Source organism: Trichophyton benhamiae (genome assembly GCF_000151125.1).
Source record: "Trichophyton benhamiae CBS 112371 chromosome Unknown contix00201_1.exp, whole genome shotgun sequence".
In the NCBI taxonomy this organism is placed as follows: domain Eukaryota; kingdom Fungi; phylum Ascomycota; class Eurotiomycetes; order Onygenales; family Arthrodermataceae; genus Trichophyton; species Trichophyton benhamiae.
Genome location: NW_003315098.1, coordinates 326,732 through 349,109, shown reverse-complemented (window position 1 = coordinate 349,109; position 22,378 = coordinate 326,732). Strand labels below are relative to the sequence as shown.

Sequence of the window (22,378 nt, the reverse complement as noted above, 5' to 3'; positions counted from 1 at the left end):
TGTTATATATATATTCAATACCTTTAATGGCAGGGGAGACGCAGTCTGCCTTAAACTTCTCTTGTCTTATCACTGCTACTATTGTTGTTGCCGCCATTGGCTGATTACTCCGTAGCAGTTTTGGAGGAACTTCCCATGCGTGATGTGATTTTTGCAGGGTTCTTTTACTAGATAGCTAGGTAGTTACTCAAACTAGAGTTAACAGCGTGCTCAAGAGAACTTCGACATCACCAAATCCTGTCACCTTCAGACTCTTTCAAAACTGCAACTTTACAAAAAGAACAGGCAGAACCTTTCTACTCTACACCCGAAAAGAAGAGTTACGGCGAGTCCTCAGACTTCCATACAAATGACTCCACAAGACATGAATATACCCCCGCAAAGCGGTGACATCCCGGATGATGGTGATTCTGACATGGGCGACTTTGTGACTACGGAGGAAGAAGAGGGTGATATCGAATACTACTGCGAGGACAGTTCTAGATATGACAGTGAGGCGTCAAGAGCCTTCTATCCAATCTGCATAGGAGAAACCCTCAATGACAGGTACCGCATCGACCATAAACTCGGACATGGTGGCTTCGCTACCGTCTGGCTAGCTTACGACCTTGAAAAGAAGACAGACGTGGCTCTTAAAGTCACCGACTCGAGTCAGATAGGCAAACATGAAGCTCAGATACACGAAGAGATCATTCGACGTGTCAAGGACACTTCCCATATTCTCACTTACCTGAGGACCTTTTCGCTCCAAGGCGAAGCGTCCAATCACCACCAAGTTCTGGTATTCCCCTGGGTCGGCGAATGTCTCACCTTTCCGAAGCTCGAGAAACTATCAATGGCTTCACGGATGTTAGCTGCTAGGCAAATGCTTGAGGCTCTTGATAATCTACATAGGGCTGGGATTGTACATCGGGGTATGACACCTCTCTCTCCAGAGCAAACACTCAAACGGCATTGTTAACATTATCTATCTACAGATGTGACAGGTTACAACTGCTTCCAAGGCATTGCTCCGATGAAAAATCATACGAAGAAGTACAAATATGAACTACTTGGTCGCCCTCTTAAGCTACAGTTCGAGATATGGAAATCAGCTCAGCAAGTCATACCATTAAAGGTTCCGGTGGAATTACAGCAAGACACATTTTACCTTGGAGACTATAGCCTCGCCATCAATGTCGGTGAACAGGTAACCCGCGAGCGAGAAGGCCGGCCACCCATGAGATATTGCTCTCCAGAACGGCTTCATGGCTTCCCACCCAGCACGGCCTGCGACATGTGGAGTTACATGTGTGTACTCTCGGAATTCTATTTGGGTTTTCCCATTATCAGGAATACTTTCGGGGGTGATATCATTCCAAGTATGGTTGAAAGCCTTGGTCCACTCCCCGCTGAGTGGAAGGGGAGTCTTTTCTGGGAATATAAAGACCATTGGTATGATCAGGATACAAAACCAAGTCCTCAAGGCGCCTTCGAAATCCAAATAAAACGGTTGCGCCCCGACATTGATCAAGCCGAGCTTGAAGTTGCCTCTTCATTGTTCCGCCGGGGATTCTGCTTGGAACCAGAGAAACGTCCAACTGCAGCTGAGCTTCTGCAGGATCCCTTATTCAAGGCTCTGATGGACAGATATACTTGACATTTCTTCTTATGCACTCCAAACCTACCCGTCATTTTGTCTTATCATTGGCACAAAGTTCAGCTACCACGGCCGGGATATTTTAGTACTTCTAGATCTCCAAGCAAGCCTCATCTAGCAAATGATAAACAACTATGGACTTTTTTGTTTTTGGAAAGATAAACGTCTAATTCGGGCCCGAATGAGTATCAGTGTAGATAGCATAACTAGGTAAATGAAAGAAAGGATTTCAAACTAATATTTCGTCATCGTCAGGGGTTAAATGAACAATTTACGCCGTGAGAAGCCGCAAAGCAACATGGCACCAGAAGGTATGGATACTTTGGTCTGAATACATTGGAAGAAGATAGTAGAGTTAGGGTAGAGATGAGTGGAACGGGTAAAAGTAGCACTTGGGTTAAGATAATGGGAAAAGATCAACATAGCCTAAACTCGGGGAGGAAAAAGGAGAGGGAATCGTGGAGGTTAACACCACACCAAGCGTTCAAGTCATGATTAAAGGTAGAAAAAAAGAAAGAAAAAAGGGAGTAAACTTGCTGGAATTGGCTCAGGTAAAAGACAGGACGCCATGTAAAGAGACCATTTGATCTAGGGAGAGATTTTGAAATGAGGTTGATATAGGGGTAAGTTGGAAAAAGGGAGAAGATGGTTTTTAATTCTCAGTCCATGTATGGGTGGTAGGATGTTGTATTGGTGTATTTGGTTTATGGTATATGATATGCGAATAGATATCATGCTTAACATCTGAAAATCTTCACGACGCTGATGACTTTCTCTCGGCAGACGGGACAAATCTCGACTTGTCTCGCGCATGTTCCGCAGGCACACACGTGTCCGCAGGTATAGAACAGCGAGTCCTGTTCTTCGGTATAGCAGATTTGGCAAAGGTTCATCTCCTCGTCAGCTACTTCCCAGTAACTGACGCCCTTGCCGTGGCGTTTACCGTTACGGTAGCCGCCAACATATTTGTTGCCAGTCTTGTGTTCGACCCACGTCCCTTGTCCGTGTGGTTGGTCTTCGAACCAGTCACCGGTGTACGTGTCACCAGAGCTGTGCTCGATCATACCTGTACCCTGGCGACGGCCTTGGACGAAGTCACCGGTATAGGTGTCACCGGCTTCGGAGATATGAGTTCCGTTGCCGTGGTAGTAACCTTTGCAGAGGTCACCAGAGTAGTATTCACCATTTAGAATGGCTTCTATTGTCTTTTTGCCTGTGAAGGATTTAGTTGGGTGTTGGCGATCAACGGCCCATAGATATTCCAGAAGACGGTCTGGAGAAAGGAAACAGCCTTCCTCCACAAGTTCAGTTTGTCTATTTAGATAATTTGTTAGTAACTACTACTTAGTTATGATTTATACTGGTTGCTTACCGGCGTTTGGGGATGGTTTTTCCAAAAATGATACATCCAACGTCGTTTATCAGATCTCTGAACTTGTGACTTGACGACACGCTGTGAACCGAAGCCACGGCCTTACGGCGGGACCAGAAGTTGTACCCCTGATCTTCAGAGAGAGATAGGGTCTTTCGAACCTGCTCGCGAATGTTGCAAGATGATCTCGCGAAGAAAGCACCAACGGTTTCCACAGTCTGCTTGTCAGCATCGAATTCCTGGACGAAATAGTACACTTGGTCGCATGGCAAGATAAGGTCTGATTTCGTGACCGGAGGCTCAAGAACCACGGGCTCCTCTCTCTGGACCTCCTCTTGGCTTGTTTGGGCATTTGTTTCTTCAGAGGCATCGTTTTGAGATTCAACAATCGGAGAACCTTCCATCTGCGAGTCTTCAGAGCCAGGGTGACGCTCCTGAACTTCTCTGCTTTCTTCAACTTCATTTCTTGGGGAACCTGCGGCTTCTTCGTCGATCATAGGGGGAGGGGGTGGAATTCCGTTGGCTTCTGTAAAGCTGCCACTTGTGTCCATTTCCTGCGGCTGGTCTAGGAGTGCAAGGTCTTGTGCTATTATTGAGGCAATGATAGCTTCGTTTGCAGCTTGCTCATCGGTCTGGGCTTCAGGGACGGAGGTGGGTTCAATGCCATTAGTCTCAGGTTGCTCAGGCGCATTATCGGACATTTCATGTTCCGGCGGTTCTGGTGCACTAGGGACATGTTCTGAATGCTGTTCAGGTTCATCCTGGTTCTGATTAGGTTGGGTAGGTGCTTCCTCAGGGCTAGCATCATTCATTTCGACATCTTCATCCTGGCTGGACGGTTGGACCTCTTGAGCTGGCTGAGGTTGCTCCTCGTTTTCAACGGGGGGTGGTGATGGAGGAGCTGGCAAATCCTCCTTCACATCTGTTTCATTGGGAACAGGTGGTGGGGGAACAAACTCGGGGATGGAGAAGTATTTCACATCTTCTAAAGAAGAAGTCAAAGTCAGTATGCTATATCTCGCACGACATTCAATTTTAGTTATTGCTTACCCTCATTCAAGATTTGAACCCATATGCGCAAAGCATTCCAACCAAGGCTAGAAAGCTGAAAGCCCATAGAAACTAGAGGCTCCATGCTAAAATTGAACAAACGGACCTCATGTGGTGCCCCAATAGTCCACATACGTATTCTTTCGTTGGAAACTGGCTTTTCATCTGTTGAGAGTTGGACCGCAAGCTTGGCTCTCAATTCACCGATATTCATTGAAACTGGAACGGTCATTGTTATGGTGTCCTTTTCCGAGGTTAGATGGTCAATAACATCATATGCCGCCGCAGGATTCCGTGCATCCTTCGACACGCCGTTTATGCCATAGAAGACAACTAGAATTTGCTGCTCTGGCTCAACAGCTGATCTATCAGGGGAGAGACCCTGCATATAACGGTGCCATGCAGGCGAAGGGGTCCAGGACTCAAGCTTGGGAGTCAAGTATTGGTCCTGCAGATCATTGCGGATGTAGATAAATGCGACTGCGATCTCGGCGTTGACGGGCTCTCCATTGCCAACCTCTGCAATATCTAGGCCTTCATAATTTTCTGTGGCAGCTTTGGCAGTCAAACACTCGATTCGGTAAGGGTCTTCACCTTTGAAGGCGAGCCAATGGGTTCCTTTGCCAGCAGGCCGAACGAGTGGGTAATACCATCGTGATGTCCGATGGCCCTTGTGAGCAATGAAGCTGAACAATGTGTATTTTCCCTGGACCTCAGAGTCGACAAAGCTAGAGAGATCAAGTTCCTCATTACGGTGTACACGGTTGACAAGGAATTTCCACTGACGAGCCTTCTTATCGAATTTCTGGCGGGAGAGTTCGATCTGGAGGACAGGAGGGAGGGACCATTTACCCTCCCGAGCCTTCAAGTATTCTGTGACACCGGACTGAATGCTCTCAGTATTCTCGGAGGTGATACGAATGCGGCTGTTGAAATCACGAGGAAGCATATTTAATGACTCGTCTGACATCTTCGAGTCATCGTGGGGGCTGTCAAAGATGGAGGCCAGCTTCTCAATAGCATCAGTGCCGGCAAGTTCGATCTGGAGACTTCGTCGAAGGCGCTCCCAGAATTCAACTACATCTCCAGAGGCTTCGAGCAGGTATCTTAGCGCCCTTCGTACTCCTTCGGTCCGTACAGAGGCAATGTTCTCTGCAGTCATCTCATGTACGATAACCTGCAGTGCCTCACACACCGGCTTTGGGCGAGCGGCGATATGATTGATATGCTTCATAACATCGATACTCTTGACCATTTCTCTAAATGGAGTTAGGAGAAGCCATGGCACTAGGCCTGCTGTGTGCTGGCAGTAGTTCACCGACACATCGCCCATAGGCCGGAGGCCAACAAGGGAGTAAGAGTCCCAAATAGGTTCAGAGTCGCTAGAATGCCACCACAGAGATTTTGTGGGGTCATCGAAGAGGCGGATGTATGCATCAAAGCATAGAGTATCGTTGCGGAGGAGGGCTTGACGCTGGCCATGCTGGCGGAGGTGGATGGTGTTCCACGGCCCGGGCCCATGGAAGTGTGTCCAACCCCAATCGAAGTTGTGGGAGTTGAATTGGTGGCAGGAGGATTGAGTCCAGCCTGTTCGTGGTTCGTCTGGGTTGTAGAGGACGACTCCGATTTGAGCCGAGATACGGAAGTCCGATTTCGGCTTGGGAGACGATTCACTGTCTGTCTTTTCCTCGCTGTCTGCCTCTGGAAGCTCTTCTCGGTCCTTTTCTTGACTCTTTCTGGAAGATTCTTCGGATTGTGTGGACTTGGGTGGAGCGACAGTGGCAGCCAGCTTAAATTCTTGGTCGGGGGTCAGGTCGCTCAAAACCGCATCGGGAGGTCCCTTGAGGACTTTGAATTCAGTCTCGAGGACTACCTTGTCCTGCACTGGTGGTGTTGGGGAACACTCGAGATAGACACTGAGTGATCCCACACTGTTTCCACGAGGGAAGAACTTTAGGGTCCAATAGTATCCGCCGATGTAGGCTGGTGGAGACCGAATGATGGTAGCTCTGTTAGGCTTTTCCTTGGTACCCCGGACTCCGGTTATCTTCCACGTTATACGGGCTTTCTCTATCGGCTTGTACTCTGGATCGTCTAGTTCATGGTAGAATGATTTTTCGATGTAATCGTCTATCGAGAAGAAGGTTAGTTAAGTGGCTGCGCTGCTTAAAAGTAGTTTACTGTGAGGCTTACACTCATGAGCACTGTGATCGGCGTCCCCGCTTTCGATCTCCTTGAGCTCGTCTCCCTCTGCCACGGAGGTATCCTCCTTGTACTCGGCCCAGTAGGCCGGCTCATCATTCTCGTCCTCCTCGTCGTAGTCTTCTCCCGTTCGCTCGGTTGACTCACTGGAGTCTGTCGACCCGTCAGAAGCGGTAGAAGGCGAGGAGTCCTCTGATGGTGCCTCATTCTCTCGAGGTTGTGACTGATCTTGCTGTTCGGTGGTACCGTTGACGGGTGTGTTTTCGTTTTGGGGCTGAATCTGGCCATCCACTGGAGCCTGACCGCCATTTACAGCGGTATCGGTTTCCATCGTGTCCGGCTCTCCATTCACAACGGGAGCATCCGTTGAAGGAGTTTCGATGACTTCGACAACCTGAGTGTTGACTGACTGCTCGGTTGTTTCAGAGGAGACCGGTGCAAGAGTTTCCACGGCCGGTCGATCAGGAGCCGAGGATTCTGTCTCTGTAGCAGAGCTGTGTATAGCAGAAGATGGAGGGACACCTGCTACCGTGGGCATAACGCCATTTTGTAGCGGTTGGTCGTGACTCTGCTGGTCCTGGTGGCGATCTGGGGACTCAGCCTGCGGCTCTGGCTCGGCTGAAGCATGAGTCTGAGAGGAAGAGGTATAGGGAGGGGCCGGTTGACTGAGAGAGGCTCGTTGAGCTTCCACGGCAACCTCCATTGGCTCTTATGAGCTGAAAGGCTGTGCCGTGAATGGGGAGGATGGCTGTGCGTAGGCTGGGGGCTAGGCTGTACTCTGTGCGTGAGAGATGGGCTCTTCTGGCTTGCAGATGAATACAAGATGAGGCAGACAACACATCAACAGAGCCGCAAGAGCGTTGTATCTGGACAGACAGCTGTGAGAGCAGACGTGGTTAGCCGGGGAGAGGCAGCAGAGGAGGGTGAGACAGCTATGACGGACAGCTATGCGGAGATAAGACTAGCTGGCGAGCAGTGAACAGCCACAGAGCGTCTCCTAGATGGCAGACGGTGGTGATAGTAGAGGGCTTGAGGCGTACAGAGCAGTAAGAAGGCGTCGAGGGCGCTGCTGGCGTTGCTGGCGAGCTGGTTGTTGGGCGAGGATGGGGATGGGGATGGGGAGAAGGATGGACGGTGACGGAGGTCGATGATGCTGGCCTTCCTGGGGCTCACCGTTTAACTAGTCGAGCCTAGCGGGAAGCTCTGGTGACTAAGCCGAACGGGGAGCCCGCTAGCCCCAAAAGAGGGTTTAACCGCCTTGCGCTCGCCGGCCAACCAGCATCGCCGGCCGCAGGGCAGGGCAAAGGCAAGGCAACCAGCAGCACCGGCGAGACGCCCGCAGACAGGCCCAGGAGGAGCCAGGACGGGACAAGGAAGACACGGCCAGGACAGACGGCGCCGGCGAGACATGGATGGCGGAGACGCTGGAGATCGCTGGCTGGAGACACGCTGGCTCCGGTGGCTCTCCCTGCCGACCCGATCTGCCTGTCTGCCCAGCTGGTCCGTATAGTTCGATACCCTACAGCCACAGCCCGCGTTCATGACTCCTCGCTGACTCGGTTCTCTCTAGGCTACAGTACTCTGTCGTGACGGGTGCTGGGATCTTGCATTGTTGGCTGGATGGCTGCGAGTTCTGGCCGAAGAGTGCAAGCACCCTTGAAGCCAGTGACTCGACCTCCAGAGTGGAACCGATCCACCGCCCCAGCATCCGTCCAGGATACGAAGTTTAGTCGAGATGACTGGTTACAAAGTGATGATTCTGGCTTGTTGGCAAGGGACTGACAGCAGGCAGCCGTGCTGCTGCCTAGAGGGCGGCACAGCTATGACTGATGTTGCTCTGTGGGCACAGTGCTCCTCCATGCACCACCACCACCACCACCATGTGCACACCTTCCACCCCGGCGCTTAGCTTCGAGTCTTTATCACAGCTCGGCAGAGTAGTTATCTCGGCTGCCTGTTGACGTCGAACTCAAATAAGGAGATGGATCTGCTGGAAGTTAGCGTTCCTGGGTCTGGAACAACGCCATGTCATGCGACTCTGACCTGATCAAAAGGAAAACAGACGATGAAACACTAATGATCAACACCATGCTATCTACTAACAAGCGACGGTTCTAACGGCTAAGCTAATCATTCTGCACATCACTCTGTACTATCTAAAGCAGATCGGAGAGAATCGTAGTACTGCTGACACTCTTTCTTCGTTTCTTCAATGCTCTTTTCAAAAGCGACTTGACGAACCCGTCTCGCCAAAGCGGCCATAGAGTCAAATTTCGCCTGCCAGCAGTTACTAATAATCGCATCTATGGGATCGTCGGAGTCCACTTCGGGAAAGATACGCCGGCTCAGCCTATTGACTTACTCTGCTCCATCAATGTCGGAATACAATTCCTTGCCCCGAGTCAGGTACCACAGCACAGATCCCAAGGCAAACTGTTCTGTATAAGCTCCTGCGATCCCATAGTGGGCCCCGCAGCGACGCACATACGGTTCTTCACCCACTTCTACTTTCTCCCCGATCTTGGGTGCATGATCGAAATCAACTAGTCGAACGTTATCCTGGTCGTCAAATAGGATGTTCCGAGGGTTGATGTCTCCGTGGGCGTATCCTATGTTCTCCAAAGCCACCGCTGTCTCGCAGAGCTGTTGCATCCACTTCATGATAGGGCGTGGTTTGTCTTTCTGCCCCATGCGGTCGTAGAGCGTGCCATTCCTTACAAGCTCCATAAAGATGATGTCTGGTGCGGAGAAGTAAGAATGAGCTATGTATGGACAGGGCTCGGTCTGTAGGAGCGTGAAGACGGACTGCTCGTGACGGATATGCTCTCCGCCAGTTCTGTAGGAGACCTTCACGGCTAGGTCCTCAGAGATGGATATCAAGATGGAGTGCCGCCGACCCCATAGATAGTCGAGTCAGTGTAGTGGGTCAAGACTTCATGGATAAGGGGTTGAGGTTGCTGGCGTTGGTGGGCGATAAGGAGGCCTGGGTTAAAATAGGGACAAAATCGCAAAAGTACTCGTAGGTAAAGTTGATACCGGGCATGCTGGTGGTCTATATTCTGTTTAACGAAGTCGGAGCAGGCAGAGGAGGTGCTTAAGGGATGAAAACAGGCAGCAGTAATGTGTGGAATTTCATAGCTAGCTAACTAGTTAATTGAGCCCCTGATCACCTGCATGACTAGTTAAGTGGTCGTTCAACCTGTTAGCTTGTCAAATAGCACCCAGGGGCATCTTAACATCTCCATGGTCTTCGCTGAGACAGCAGTTAAGTTGTCGCAAAATAGATTGCTATATCACCCCTGGTACTCCGTATCTAGTCACTAGTAAAGCCGATTAACAAGCTATAGAATACCGCGGTATGGAAGTTCGGTTAGGCTTCAAAGTCAGTCAGTCATCGATACTATACTGTCCCCTCAGCGAATGCCAGAGATTGGTACATCGCAGTGTCTAATGTTGAATGGAGCTAGATCGAGTGCATCAGGCAGTTATGCATGGAATTGGTCCAGTATATCATCCCACTAGGTAGCGACTTTCACTTGTATGTATAAACTTGAGCCCTGTGACATTATCACGACCCTCTGCTTGCCTCCTTAGAAAATAGCTTCATGATGTCGCCAACCCTCCTTGATGGATGAAAACGCCGCCTATGCTAAAGTCCGCGCATCGGCCGCGAGGCAACTAAATTGACTATTGAACCGGTAGCTAATGGGGCTCGGATCGCCGGTGGGTTTAGCTAGTTACGTCGTTCACTCGCGAGTCAGTCAAGGATGAGCACTTCGTGACGTCAACATGGTCGTTGACTGCAACACTCTCGCCGGGAATGTGAACCCATTTTCCAAACTGGTGACATAGCCAATGAGGGCCACATATAAGGCAGGATGTATACTTTCTACCGATATACCACAGATCGACGTTGTCGGATATTAAAGAGAGGGCTGATCTCGGGACCGCAATTTCCATAGCAGAGTAGCATTCTAATTAAAAAGAACCGACCATATTCGGACCGGAAGCTTGAAGGCTTTTGCGTCACATATCTTTGGAAAGAGACGGGCTTCGTATATTCGTGAGCTTTCAGCCTAGTTGTTTCGTCTATATGACCTAGATGGATCTATATCCCACAAACTGTATGATGTCCCAGGCACATATTCGGTGTGCGGGCTTGTAGTGAACTCCTACACGTCCTTCTGCTAATAGATATTAACATATCCTGCACGCCGTATGCATGGGATGCTGAGGAGAGTCTTGAACCCGACGACTCTGAATGTATTCAAAGGGCTATTTTAAGCCTGCTTCTTCTGGGAAGCAAATGTAGCAGCAACGATGAGAGGAAACACAACAGTTGCTTCAGCATAGACCTTTATGCTGTCTGCATTAGCTTTGATTTTGCCCCAGCTAACAGCTTCATCAGGCCGAGCTCCCGCATCACTGCCGTCAAACTCTTGGCCGGTGTTGATATACACTGCACTCTCGGCACCATTGCGCATCAGGCATGCATTAGCAATATGGTGCTTGACCACTCCACCTCCGAGGATGATCATGCCAGCCCTCTTGGCGCGAACACTCAAAGTGTTGATGGCACGCACGTCTTCGACAATATCAACTCGTAGCTGGTCAGGAGAGGAGCGGAATGTATGGAAATACATCATGTCACCGAGGCTGCCGTCTGTCAGGGCAGGGCAGAAGACGGGAATAGAGTTCTTCCAGGCCCAGTAGTATATAGATGAAGGATCGTTGATTTCTTTGCCCAGGCGGGCAATGATTTTGCTTGGTGTCCAATGAATAGGTGTTTCTGTCGACTTCGATGCTTCCTGCTCGGCAACGAGAGTATCGAGAATAGGAACTACCCAGTCCTCAAAGGCGCAGTAATTGCTGTTGGGAACGACAAGGTTGCCGATACGATTGAGGCCCTTGGAGCGAAGACCGGCTCCTGGGGAAGAGAAACTGCCCAGATAAGTGGGAGCAAGACATTTAATAAAGTCCTCTTCTACACCACCGGCAGTTGTAACGATAGCAGAGACATGCTTATGTTGAACCAGATAGCGGATTGTTTCCCGGAGACCGGAGGATACCAGATTGGAGGTGTACCCGAGGAAGATTGTGGTCTTATCACCAGTTTCTGGGTCGCGCCAGGCTCTCTGTGTACCTGTTAGCATATATCTTAGTTTATATGTGGGGTAAGTATGCCGTTACCATGTCGTTTATGACACGAGCTGCTTCAGCAACAGCGCTGGCCTGGAAGCCCATTGTGGCCATATTCTCGACTAATTCCGCAGCGGTAATGTCTCGGTCGGCATATTGATCAAATTCGAGCCCCTTAACCTGCTTTGCGTCTTCAGGAATAGCCTCTGACGGGACCAGCACAGCTGCTTTGGCGCCCTCAGGCGCAACATTTTCGGACGTCATGGTGGGATGTTGGTAGTCACTTCATGACCTTTTTCGACCGCACAGCACTTGCCAGCAAGGTGTCAATCGTAATCGCGAACCGAGGCCAACTTCCAGCTAATGATAAGCTTTTATTCCTCTCATTCTCCTCCTTCTCACTGTCACCGTCTCTGCCACGGCAACTCGCTTGTGTCTCTTTTATGACATCCCGCCAAAAAAAAAAAAAAAAAAAGAAAAAAAAAAAAAAGAAAATGAATCCAGCTGACTAATAAACGTCATTGCTCATGCGTAATAGAGTTATAACAGGCGAAAAGACTCGCGGCTGTTTCGCTTGTCGCTTAACTAGGTTTTCAAGAAAGAGTCTGGGTATAGATGCCGTAAGTGATGTAACGACCGAGCCGGGCATGAAAATCGTAATAACAAGACCCTTCTTGGGAAGAGAAAGCGCCGGGTGTAGCTGCTAATCAAGCCTAATTGCTTGGATACCTCGTTCCCGCTTATTTCCTTGACATATAGAGCAAAGCTCTTGTTGGATCTGCTATATCATGTCTCTGGATCTTCTATACGATGAGGAATAGTACCAGACAATGCGGTCAATCCTATTAATGACTATCTATATAATTTCAAACTTTGATAGAGGCACAGATATACAGATATTTATCGACTATTAATGATATGTGAACGTATGAATCAAACCCATGTCCATGCTTCAGTACCGCATTTAGTCAATCAACCCATCTTATCTCGTCCCGCCATGTAGAGGAAAAAAAGAACGAAGAAAAAACTATATGCATACAAGTGAAAGGCAAGGAAAAAAAATCCCGAGACAGAAAACCAGCCAACGTCCGTATGAATAAGAATGGCTAATAATAACAAAACAAAAAAGAATCAGAAGTCGTAAAATGCAGAATAAGTCAAGTAGTAAACGGGGAAGAGGTTAAAAGAAAACTATAGGACTTGGAAGACTGAATTGAATAGACCCTGACGGCAAGACAAGGAGACGTGATTATTTATGCAGCATCCATTTTCAAGCTGAGACATCAGGGCATCCACACATATCATGGTAATACACGAGGCCAAAGGCGGCCAAGAAAAAGAAAAGTCGAAAAAAGTCAATAGAATTAAAGCCATTATCCAATATGGTCATTGTCTGGGTTCTTGCGGGTAGATATTATGGTGGCCCGGTCCGGAGGGTGGGGGCCCACCAGATCCATGACGCGGTCGTATATGTTGTTGATGAAGGTTATTTCCTTGGCCGGATTGGTGAAGAGGATGAGACGGTGTGTTTGAGTAGGATAGCCCGCTGTTGGAGCCGTTTTGGGGGTGATGCTGGCTCAGGTTTGATGGAGGGGTATATGATCTTCCTATATTCATGCCAGGGTGACTAGGTGCGTTGGAAGATGACATGGGACCCCCAGCACGAGGTATCCCTTGGGTATGAGAGACTTGTTGAGGAGTCATATGTGGGCTGTGACCGAAAGGAGAATTGCTACGTTGACTTAACGAGAGGGAGGGCTGATGCTGATGGTGTTGGTGATGCGGGTGTGGCTGAGGCTGATGCGAGCGTTGATGCTGGTGCTGGTGCTGAAGATGCTGATGTTGGTGCGCCTGCTGTTCTTGCTGCATGACGGATGGTGGAGGTGCGTGGCGTGAGGTGGATGACGCCAGTTGCTGAACATGTGGACCATACTGTGACCCATTACTTCCATGCATCCCATGCTGGTGGGATTGAGACAGTAAATGCGGAGGACCTGGCTGATGTTGGCTTTGAGAAGCTTTATGGTGGCTGACCCCAGGCGGGTTGTAACCAGACATCTGGCTCACATGCGGGTTCATGTTACCGGGGCCAGACGGTAAAGGCGACGTAGAACGTTGCTGCGAGACTTTGCTAGAGTATGGGGCGTTGTGTCGCTGAACGGGCGACCGCGTGTGCGGGTGGGCTTGGATATGGCGAGGACCTGGGGACTCTCGCCCTGCGGGACCCAGGTGTGGCTGTGGTTGCTGGCTCCGGTCCTGCAAGCCCTGCACTGGCGGTTGCTGCAAAGGCTGATGTGAAAACGACTGGCGTGGCTGGGTGGCAGCTTGAGACTGGTCGGACATATGTTGAAGGCCTGATACAGAATGAGGCGTATGAGGCCCGGAACCAGAGAATCCATGACTATAGCTAGGTAGTCTGGAAATCGATGGAGTAGAAGAACTGGAATGTGATTGTTGTTGCTCGCGAGGATCAAACCTCGCCATCCAATCCTGAGTAGTAGAACCTCTCGTCGAGGTGGACGGAGGTTCCGCATATTGTCCACTAGATCCAGATTGTACTTGAGATTGCTGCTGTTGCTGGTGATGTTGAGGCTGAGATGGACCAGAATAATACTGTGGCTGCCTTTGATAATGATGTTGATCCTCGGAATGACCCGGCTGGCCTGACGAGGAATGACGTCCCTGGTAAACAGGCCGTGATGGAGAGGGCGGCCCAATAGCAACTGAGGGCGCTGACTGTTCGCTTGCAAACTTTTTCCTTGGCTGAGGCTCTTCCGGTTCATCGTTGAGAATGTTCATGATATTGGAACGTTTCGCAGGCACCTGACGTTGAGGCTCTGGCGCTGGTGGCACTGGTGCGGCAGCTATTCTCGGTCGACCATGGTCCGTAGGTGGGGTAAGAGTAGGGCCTTGTCGGCCTACAGATACAGAATGACTAGGAGTTAAGTACGCTGGAGGGCCTATGGGCGCCGGCCTTTCCATGGCTGGTATTCCACTTGGATCAGTGTCGAGTTTAATATGCCTTTGAACAGGAGAAGTGACGGCAGAAGGAATTGTACGACTTGAGCGACGAGAGTGTGACTGCGGCGTCGTTGAGGTGTTGCGTGAACCACCCGGCGGCTGCAGGTAAGGCCCTTGAGGGAATGTAGGCGGCTGCGACAGCGGGCCGTAGCGTGGAATGTCTCCAAGGTCTTGAATTTGGGGCACAACGTTTGGGTTCTGTCGCGGAAGAGTCTGCAATGGCATCCCCGGAGTTACTTGGCTCGTCAATGAAGACGGTATTGGCTTCACGTCCTGCTCTGACATGTGAGCAGCTATGTGAACGGGAGGACGGCTCTCCCTACGCTCATCAGTGAAATAACCCATTCTTGGCCCTTGTTGATTTCGATGGGACTGAGGCAACTGTGAGGTGCTGACAGAGCGTTGGTGGAGCTCATCACTGGTGGCAGCGAGGTTGGGCTGACTTGCAGGAGCCTGAACAAGGGGGTATAGTTTTGGTTGTGACCGGTCTTTCTCCATACCTTGACGTGGTTGTATCACAGGCGGTGCAGGTGCCATATTGATAACGGATGGCTTGGCCTTAGGCGCTAGGGTTCTGTCCATCATCTCAGCATGTTCCATATTGGGCGCCAAAGCTCGTGGCGCAATTGATGATGGGGTAGCCTCATATCGTCGCTTTGAGCTAACACTCGGGGTCGGTAGGGGTCCAGTGGGCTCGCCTCTCAGTTTCTTGGCTTCGGCTATCAATGCAACTTCTTCTAGTTCCGTCTTCCCACCGTCAACACGGCGCTGAAAGTAGTTTTTCACCTATAAAAAGTTGTTAGCATCCACCCAGCTCTGTTAGAGAATTCAATTATTTAATGCATACCATCGTTGGTGTCTTTGTTTTCATAAATTGAGAAATAGCGTCGAAATCCTTGCCAAAATGCGCCACCAGGTCTGGGAAATCCTTGACTTCAGGTACAGACCAATAGCTGGTAGGCTGCAGTGAGCCATACCCGCCATCGCCCGGGCCTCCCTTTGAACCTGGCTCAGGGGCCTCTAGGCCTGGCTGAACTACTGGCTGCATCTGTTGCTTCTGTGCCGGTTGCTGCTGCTGCTGCTGCTGCTGCTCCTTATTGCGAGAGCTTCTACTCGGTTTGGAGCGCACCACGGCCTCTTCCACCGGCTTCTCGATCTCCTCCTTAGCTTTCAACATCGCATCAACTAATGATTCCACGGCATCCGCCTCAGGTTTTGGCAAGGGGGCGACTGCAGGCAGGGTACTAGCGCACGCTGCAGCAGCTGCAGTCGTAGGTGGTGCAGGCTCCGCCCTCGAAGCAGCCTGCTGACCACCTCCCCTCCCTCTTCGACCACCACGGCCGCCACCGCCACCACGACCAGCTCGTCTTCCGGGGGCTCTCTCAGCAGGCTGATCGCCGGAGTCCTTTGCGCCTCCGCGCTTCCCAGACGCCGGTGTGGGGGTGTTACTTTCAGTGTCGGCATTTGACTCGCCAAATGTAGGTGCAGCCGCACGTCTGGGCCTTCCTGTATCGGTAACAACAGGTGTCTCTGCATCATCTGCATCATAAGCAGGTCGGATTCCCAAATCTGCCATGAGAGCATTTGATCTTGGGGCTCTTGCAGTTTTTCTTGCGCGTCCCTTGCGCGTCCACTTCTTATTAAGCTTGGCCTTGTACTTGATCTCTTCTTTGGTAGAGTAGTAATGCATCACACACTGTTGGAAAGTACGGCCTGGAAGTAGTTCAGCAATTTTGCCCCATTTCTTCGGGTGAGCCATGAAGGCTTCAGTGAAAGCTTTGTGTTCTTCAGGCGTAAAGTCGTTGGGCGGGGGATGGAAGGCAAAAACAGTGAAGGCATCCGCAGGGTCGACCATTTGGTTAGTGTCTTGGTAGAGACTTGCTTTCTTCTGGTACTCGTCCAGCATGTCCGGGATACGGGCTTCACGAGTCATGTCAGGGTGAACGGTGGCCTCTTGATCTCGACGACGCTCTGATTCCTCCTGTGCTGTGATTGCGGATGCCTTCAGAGCAAGTTGGAAGTCAAGCTCACTGTTCAGTTTATATCCCCGCCTTCCTTCGATCACAGGGAGAGCTGCTGCAGCGGCCGCGGAGGGCGGAGGGGTGGATGATAATTCCGACTCAGCTTTCCTCGCCTCCTCTTTCTTTTTATCCATGTCGCGTACTTTCAGTCTCCAGGCTTTATAGTACCGCGCGTACTGCTCACGCAAGACGGCATGTTGTTTAGCAACTTCACTTCGTTGTTTGATGATATCTTCCAACAGCGAATCCTTTATACGTTCATGGAGTTTATAATTTTCCTGTAACGTTTCCATATCCGAGAAGGGGGTAGGTGGACCAGAAGGTAGGAATGGCAATGATTCTACCGCCTTGGCTTCGATGATAGGTATTGTCACAGGCGTCCCCGCAGCATTCTCAATAGGTCTTACTTCTTCCGCAAGCTCGACCTCTTCCGCTTCTTTACCCGATAATGGGATGATAGCAACCGGCTTATCAGGACTTTCAACTTCCATGGCAGCTCCTGGCTGATCAAGATTTGCTGGTGCGGCGCCGTCAGCTATCATCCCAAGCATCTGAATCTTCATGAGTAGATCAACCACAACTGGGTCCTGCAGCGGAGGCAGCGGGATTTCTGATTTTAGGGCCAGCATTTCCTTCTCGAAACGTTGTTCGGATTGATTGAAGTCTTCTTCATCTAGGGCATCATCATCATCAGATTGCTGGTCACTCGGTTCATCGAAGAGCATTGGAATATGCTGCTCTGGTTCTTCCTGAGTCTCTTCCGTTTCTTTGATTTCCCCAGCCTCCGGTGCATCAAGCATCTTTGTATCATTATCGGCATCAAGAGATTGCCCCTGTACTTCCTCCTCTGATGGACGAGTTTCATTTTCTTCAGTGTGCTCTCTTGTTGGCTCAGAGCTTGCCTTCTCCTTTTCTCTCTTTTCGCTATCCTCTCCATTCACAGGGCTAATAGATGGTTGAGCTTCCTCATCCCCATGGCCGCTGCTGCTAAGAGGACCCTCGGGTACGAACGGGCTTTCAAGCGCCTGTCTTTTGTTCCCCTCATCCCAAAGGTCTCTCTTACTTGACGGTGAGTTAGTGGCTGACATTCTTCTATTCACATACCCTGGCCTGACCCATTGATTACTACTTTTGGCTCCGGGCCGTTGACCGGTGGAGCGCTGTTGTTGCGCTCTTGGCCCAGTAGGTATAGATGCATGCTGGGAGTTTGGAGAAAGCGAGGTTGAATGAGGTGGCGGTGACTTCTGTGGCTGCGATTGAGTTTGTGTCGGTAGAGATGAAGCGCGAGTAGATGACGGGGTAGCAGCGTTACTGGAGCCCGACAGGCCATGTAACGAAGGAAAAAGGTCGGGCTCCTGTTCATTAGAGGAAGCATGAGTATCCTTGGCCTTGTTTGATTGAGGCGCTGGCTCATGAGTGATGCCTCGGTCAAGTGCGGGGACAGGGTGGCTATGGTCAATCATGTAGCTCGGTTGGACTACCGGAGAGGCTGACGGTGGACGACTGGATCGAAGGGGCACTTCAGTTTTACTCCGGTCGGAACGTTGCTGTGCATCCACTCTATCGGCTCTAGGGGCAGTTGGAGGCTTGATAGGGGTGGAAGGGAATAGATCAGGACGCTCTCTGGGGGTATCCGATTGTGATAATTTTCTTGATGGTTCAGGGGTAGCGGTTTCCGTAATAGCAGCAGCCGAGCCAGCAGAAGAGAGGGAACCAAAGGCAGGCACTTCTGGGGCAGCAGGAGAAGGAGAGAACTGTGGTGTAGGCCGTTCAGAAGGCTGTTCGGGTTGAGCCGTCGTTGACTGGACGTGTGTCGGTGTACGGATAGGGGTGACATGCTCTGTCTTTTCCGATGGCCGCCTTGACTCCCTGGGAGTGGAAGATGTACTACCAGCTTTTCGGGGCCCAGCAGCAGCAGCAGCAGAAGCAGCAGTAACCTCGTCTTCAGTGCCAACTGCGGGCGTACCGAGAGACATCAGGGTTGGGGTTTGTGATACAGCAGATGACGGGTTGGCAGAATGAGAACCAGAAGTCTTGGTATCGATGCGAGCTGGTGGTCGATCCTTTTTCCAAGGCTCCACCCGCTCAAACCGGTCTCTGTCGTCGCGCTGCGACCACCTATCATCATCGCGATCACGACGGTCGAAGCGTTCCCTCCTGTCGAGTTCTCGATCGAGCATTCGATCTCTATCCCTATCCCGATCTCGTGGGTCACGGTTACGCTCCCTGTCTCGGTCCATGCGGACGTCTCGCCAGCCATCGCGAGACCGACTCCGCCCTCTGAATAGATCTCTATCTTCCAGCGGCATACCTCTCCCTCGCCCTCGATCTCGGTCACCACGCCCACGGCCTCGCATCGAACCTCCTCTCAGGGGAGGAAGATCTGAGAGTGGTGTGTTAAGTGAAATTGGTCCATCTCTTGAATTTCTGCGTAGACGTGGTATATCCAGTTCTCTGGGTCCGCTGTCTCTTGAGTCTCTAAAGTCTCTCATAGGAGGGGACCTCGATCGTCCTCGACCGAACCCCATCCGACCGTGACTGTCTCGCGAATCAAACCCGCGATCTCTACGAGGCCAGTCACGGTCTCCATCGCCTCTTCGGGGCGGCGGGCCATCCCTCAGGTCCCGGGGGTCGATCCTGTCCCTATCTCGATCTCTGAAGTCGTTCCGGCTAGGGAATCCTCTTCCCCTTGGGCCGGATGGAAGGAAATGGCCACCCCTGGACGAATCTATGAGGGCCTTAGGACCACGAGGAGGGTCTCGACCTAGTGGTGTAGAATTGACATCGTCATTCCCCCTGGGGCCCGATGGTATATGTGATGGTCCATGAGACGGCGGCGGGCCCCTGTCGCCGTATCTAGATGGCGGTGGTGAGCGGTCCCGCGGCGGGAATCGAGAAGCCATAGACACGTGACCGCATCAATATTATGTAATCTTGAAGAATAAAGTTCAACACGTGATTTCCCGGCTTTGGTGGACGCAAGAGGGAAAAACGGCCAACGCGCAAGAGGATTGCGGGAAAGGCGAATGGAGAGATATGATAAACGGAAACACCTTGAAGAGCCGTGGCTAAGGCGTGAACCTCTTTGGGATCACGAAATCCCGGGCAGGAGATCGCGCGGCGAGACAAGCACCAAGCGGTGGGCGACAGAGGAACCGCGCAGTTGATGAATGGAGCTTCAAGATCAGGCAGTCAACCTTGCATTACAGGGATGCAAGAGGTCCAATTTCCGTCCAGACAAGGCGGGAAAGGGGGAAACGACAGGAGATACAGTCGATGATCCAGGTAGACCGGGAAGAAAAACGAGAGCGATATCCAGCTCCTCCTCGGAACGCAGTTCTCTTGCGGTGAAGCGGGAAGTTGATAAAGATGGATAAAGGAGCGACGAGAAAAAGGATTAAAGAAGAAAAAGAAGAAGAAGAAAAGGCGAAACTGCCAAAGAAGAGAGAGAAACTATCCGGCTAGAGATAAATTAAGCAGAATGAAGATGAGAGAAAATGCGCGTCGATGCAGCGCAAGTAACAAGTCTGGTTTCGATTCTCTTGTTCCCCCCCGTTTTCGTTATTTGAGGCTGCGAAAAGAAAAGAAAAGAAAAGAAAAGAAAAAAAAAGAGGCGAATCCCAAAACGGAGCCTGGGATAAACTGATTCTCCAGGCCTTGAGCTCGTCTCTGCCGCTGCGGTGGATCCTATCTTCAGCGATCACAACGTCGTCGTCGCTGTCGATGTCCTTGTTGTTGCGTCGAGGGAGGGTTGGAGGGAGGTTGAAGGGCTGGAAAACTCGAGGATGCCGAGTTAGCTCAGGTTAGTAAAAGAGTTTTAGCTTAGGTTAGCGGGCTTTGCACTGTTTTAGGCAAGGACCACCTTTATTCGTTCCTTCTTCTTTCGCGCGCATTGGAACAGCGTTGGTCACGTGGTAGGTCCCTCTCCAGATCTTCTTTTTTTATTTCGCATCGCCAGCAGCTGATTTGGCCGCAGTTGAAGGCTCGAAGGGGAGGCCAGGAGGTGTGCCCAGGGTGACGGGATAGCAAGGGGCAGCGAATCACAGCAGAAAGCAGGCCGTCGTCGTCGCCCGCCCGTCGTTACTCTCCCAGCAGCGTTCTGTGTTTTGCGTGGTGCTGGTGCTGGTGCGAGCCACTAGTCGTCGCTGTGGCTTGATGTCCCTTGGCCCTAGGCGCCGCCAGTGAGCTTTTTAGGCTTGCCTGCCTCTGCTGCCTCCATCCATGTGCCTTTTTGATGGGAAAAAAAAATAAATAATCCAGTGGGCCGGGTGCGTGTCACGTGATAGTTAGATAGGGAGTGAGCTCGATCGCCTTCACGTCAGGCTTGCTTTTGTGTTGACGCTTATTATTTCCACCAAACATCAGGCTTCCATCACAAATCCCCGGTAGGTGTCTACTTAAAAGACGCGCATCCTTTCCCTTGTTTCATTTTTTATTGCGTATCATACGACAACCACATGGCGAGGTTGCTTTATTCCGCGAAAAGTACGGAGTACTCCATCGAGTCTTTGGCACTTCTCCACCTCAAAGTCCTAGTCAGCAAGGCACACGACTTCACGGAGACGAGAGAAAAAACGGCAGCTTTCGAACACGCAGACGGTAGCAAGTCATAATGCCATCTGCCCAAATCCTGAAGACAGAGTGCTCTGGGCACCTCTAGGGCCTGGTTAGCGTGGTGACGGTCAACCAGAGAAATCAATCTTACTGGGACCTAAGAATATCAAGAGTTGTACGGCGCTAACCCGAAACATGTTAGCTGCGGTGCTTGCATGGCCACAGTCTTTGCGCATCGAATCGAACTTGCAAATCCCGTCAAGTGTGGACTGGACGGTGGATCCTGGCCGAGAGATGCTCAGGAGGTTGGTCGCCGTCGCCCACGCGAGCGCTGATTGGCCGCCAATTTCAAGGAACGCAGGGATGTCCGCATGTTCTCGAGCAAGACAGTTGCAGCAGCGCTGGCTCTGGGGTCGCACCACGCAAGCACCGTCCAAGGGGCCGCCCGAGAGAGAACCGCCATCATGAAACCTCGTCGCCCAGGAGGGGTCACTGACCTCCGCTTCCTGCATCGCCATTCGCTGCGTTCGCTGTGACTCGCCCTTTTCTCTGGTTCGCTTCGTATAGTGATTATTATTATTTTTGTCCCTTTTGTTCTTCGTCCGACGATGGAAACATAAAAGGAAGAAAATGCAAAAGCCCCAGGTGCATCACGTGAGTTTGCCATGATGTAATCTGGGAGTGCATATACTGTATAAAATGTGCATAATAAAATATGCATGAAGCATAAAGGCGCTGATGATATGGACTGTCATAGCGAAGGCTAAGTTTGACTGATTTTGACTGATTCTGACTGCATGTTGAGCGTTCTACTGGCTGGCTGGAAAGAAACAGACTGGCTGACAGGACAACCCGCTAGGTCGAGGACATCGGTGTTTCAATTATTTGTGATATTATTGCGATCTCAAACCCTGAACGCGATGTAACTCCGTATACTCCACGCCTCCCGTCGTACCAGAACGCACAAATTATTCGTCCGAGATATATCCTCAACTAAGATCAGGCAGGCTTTCAACCGCAATTAGAGACTATGCATTAACCATACCATATCCAGACGCGTCGGCCTCTGAGTACACAATAATATCACAATCAACATTCTGTGTACAAAAGGACAACCCTACATACACTGCATAGCGACGACGCAACAACCAGCAGTGTAACCACTTGCAGGTTCTTCTCTGACCCTCCACGGCGACCTAACACATCGTCGCCGTCGGTGCTTGCTTTGCTCCGAAACGCCTTGAAATTGGCTATTCAGCAAGGTAAAAGTTGGTCGATGTTCCCAGCGGATTACAAACTACCAGCTATCAGCCACCTAAGCATTACCAAACCATGTCCTCGCCACATTCGGCCCTTTCGTGAAGAGCGAGCTGGGGAGGA

General features: G+C 50.9%; 5 protein-coding genes across 5 annotated transcripts; 2 read left to right on the top strand and 3 right to left on the bottom strand.

Annotated features, from left to right (window-relative positions):
* Positions 1-349: 349 nt before the first annotated feature.
* ARB_00860 (uncharacterized protein) lies at positions 350-1,639 on the top strand (the record flags this gene model as incomplete). Its single annotated transcript, XM_003012931.1, has 2 exons — positions 350-914; positions 978-1,639. The coding sequence occupies 2 exons, from the start codon at positions 350-352 to the stop codon at positions 1,637-1,639; spliced, it is 1,227 nt and encodes a 408-aa protein (XP_003012977.1).
* Positions 1,640-2,376: 737 nt separating this feature from the next.
* ARB_00859 (MATH and UCH domain protein, putative) lies at positions 2,377-6,966 on the bottom strand (the record flags this gene model as incomplete). Its single annotated transcript, XM_003012930.1, has 4 exons — positions 2,377-2,953; positions 3,012-3,996; positions 4,062-6,191; positions 6,255-6,966. The coding sequence occupies 4 exons, from the start codon at positions 6,964-6,966 to the stop codon at positions 2,377-2,379; spliced, it is 4,404 nt and encodes a 1,467-aa protein (XP_003012976.1).
* A 3,577-nt stretch (positions 6,967-10,543) lies between these two features.
* Positions 10,544-11,666, bottom strand: ARB_00858 (uncharacterized protein; the record flags this gene model as incomplete). Its single annotated transcript, XM_003012929.1, has 2 exons — positions 10,544-11,398; positions 11,454-11,666. The coding sequence occupies 2 exons, from the start codon at positions 11,664-11,666 to the stop codon at positions 10,544-10,546; spliced, it is 1,068 nt and encodes a 355-aa protein (XP_003012975.1).
* A 1,379-nt stretch (positions 11,667-13,045) lies between these two features.
* On the top strand, positions 13,046-13,273 carry ARB_00857 (uncharacterized protein; the record flags this gene model as incomplete). Its single annotated transcript, XM_003012928.1, has 1 exon — positions 13,046-13,273. The coding sequence occupies one exon, from the start codon at positions 13,046-13,048 to the stop codon at positions 13,271-13,273; it is 228 nt and encodes a 75-aa protein (XP_003012974.1).
* A 671-nt stretch (positions 13,274-13,944) lies between these two features.
* On the bottom strand, positions 13,945-18,753 carry ARB_00856 (MYB DNA-binding domain protein; the record flags this gene model as incomplete). Its single annotated transcript, XM_003012927.1, has 3 exons — positions 13,945-14,065; positions 14,155-15,209; positions 15,271-18,753. 3 exons carry the CDS (start codon positions 18,751-18,753, stop codon positions 13,945-13,947), a joined length of 4,659 nt encoding a protein of 1,552 aa, XP_003012973.1.
* Between the last annotated feature and the right edge of the window lie 3,625 nt (positions 18,754-22,378).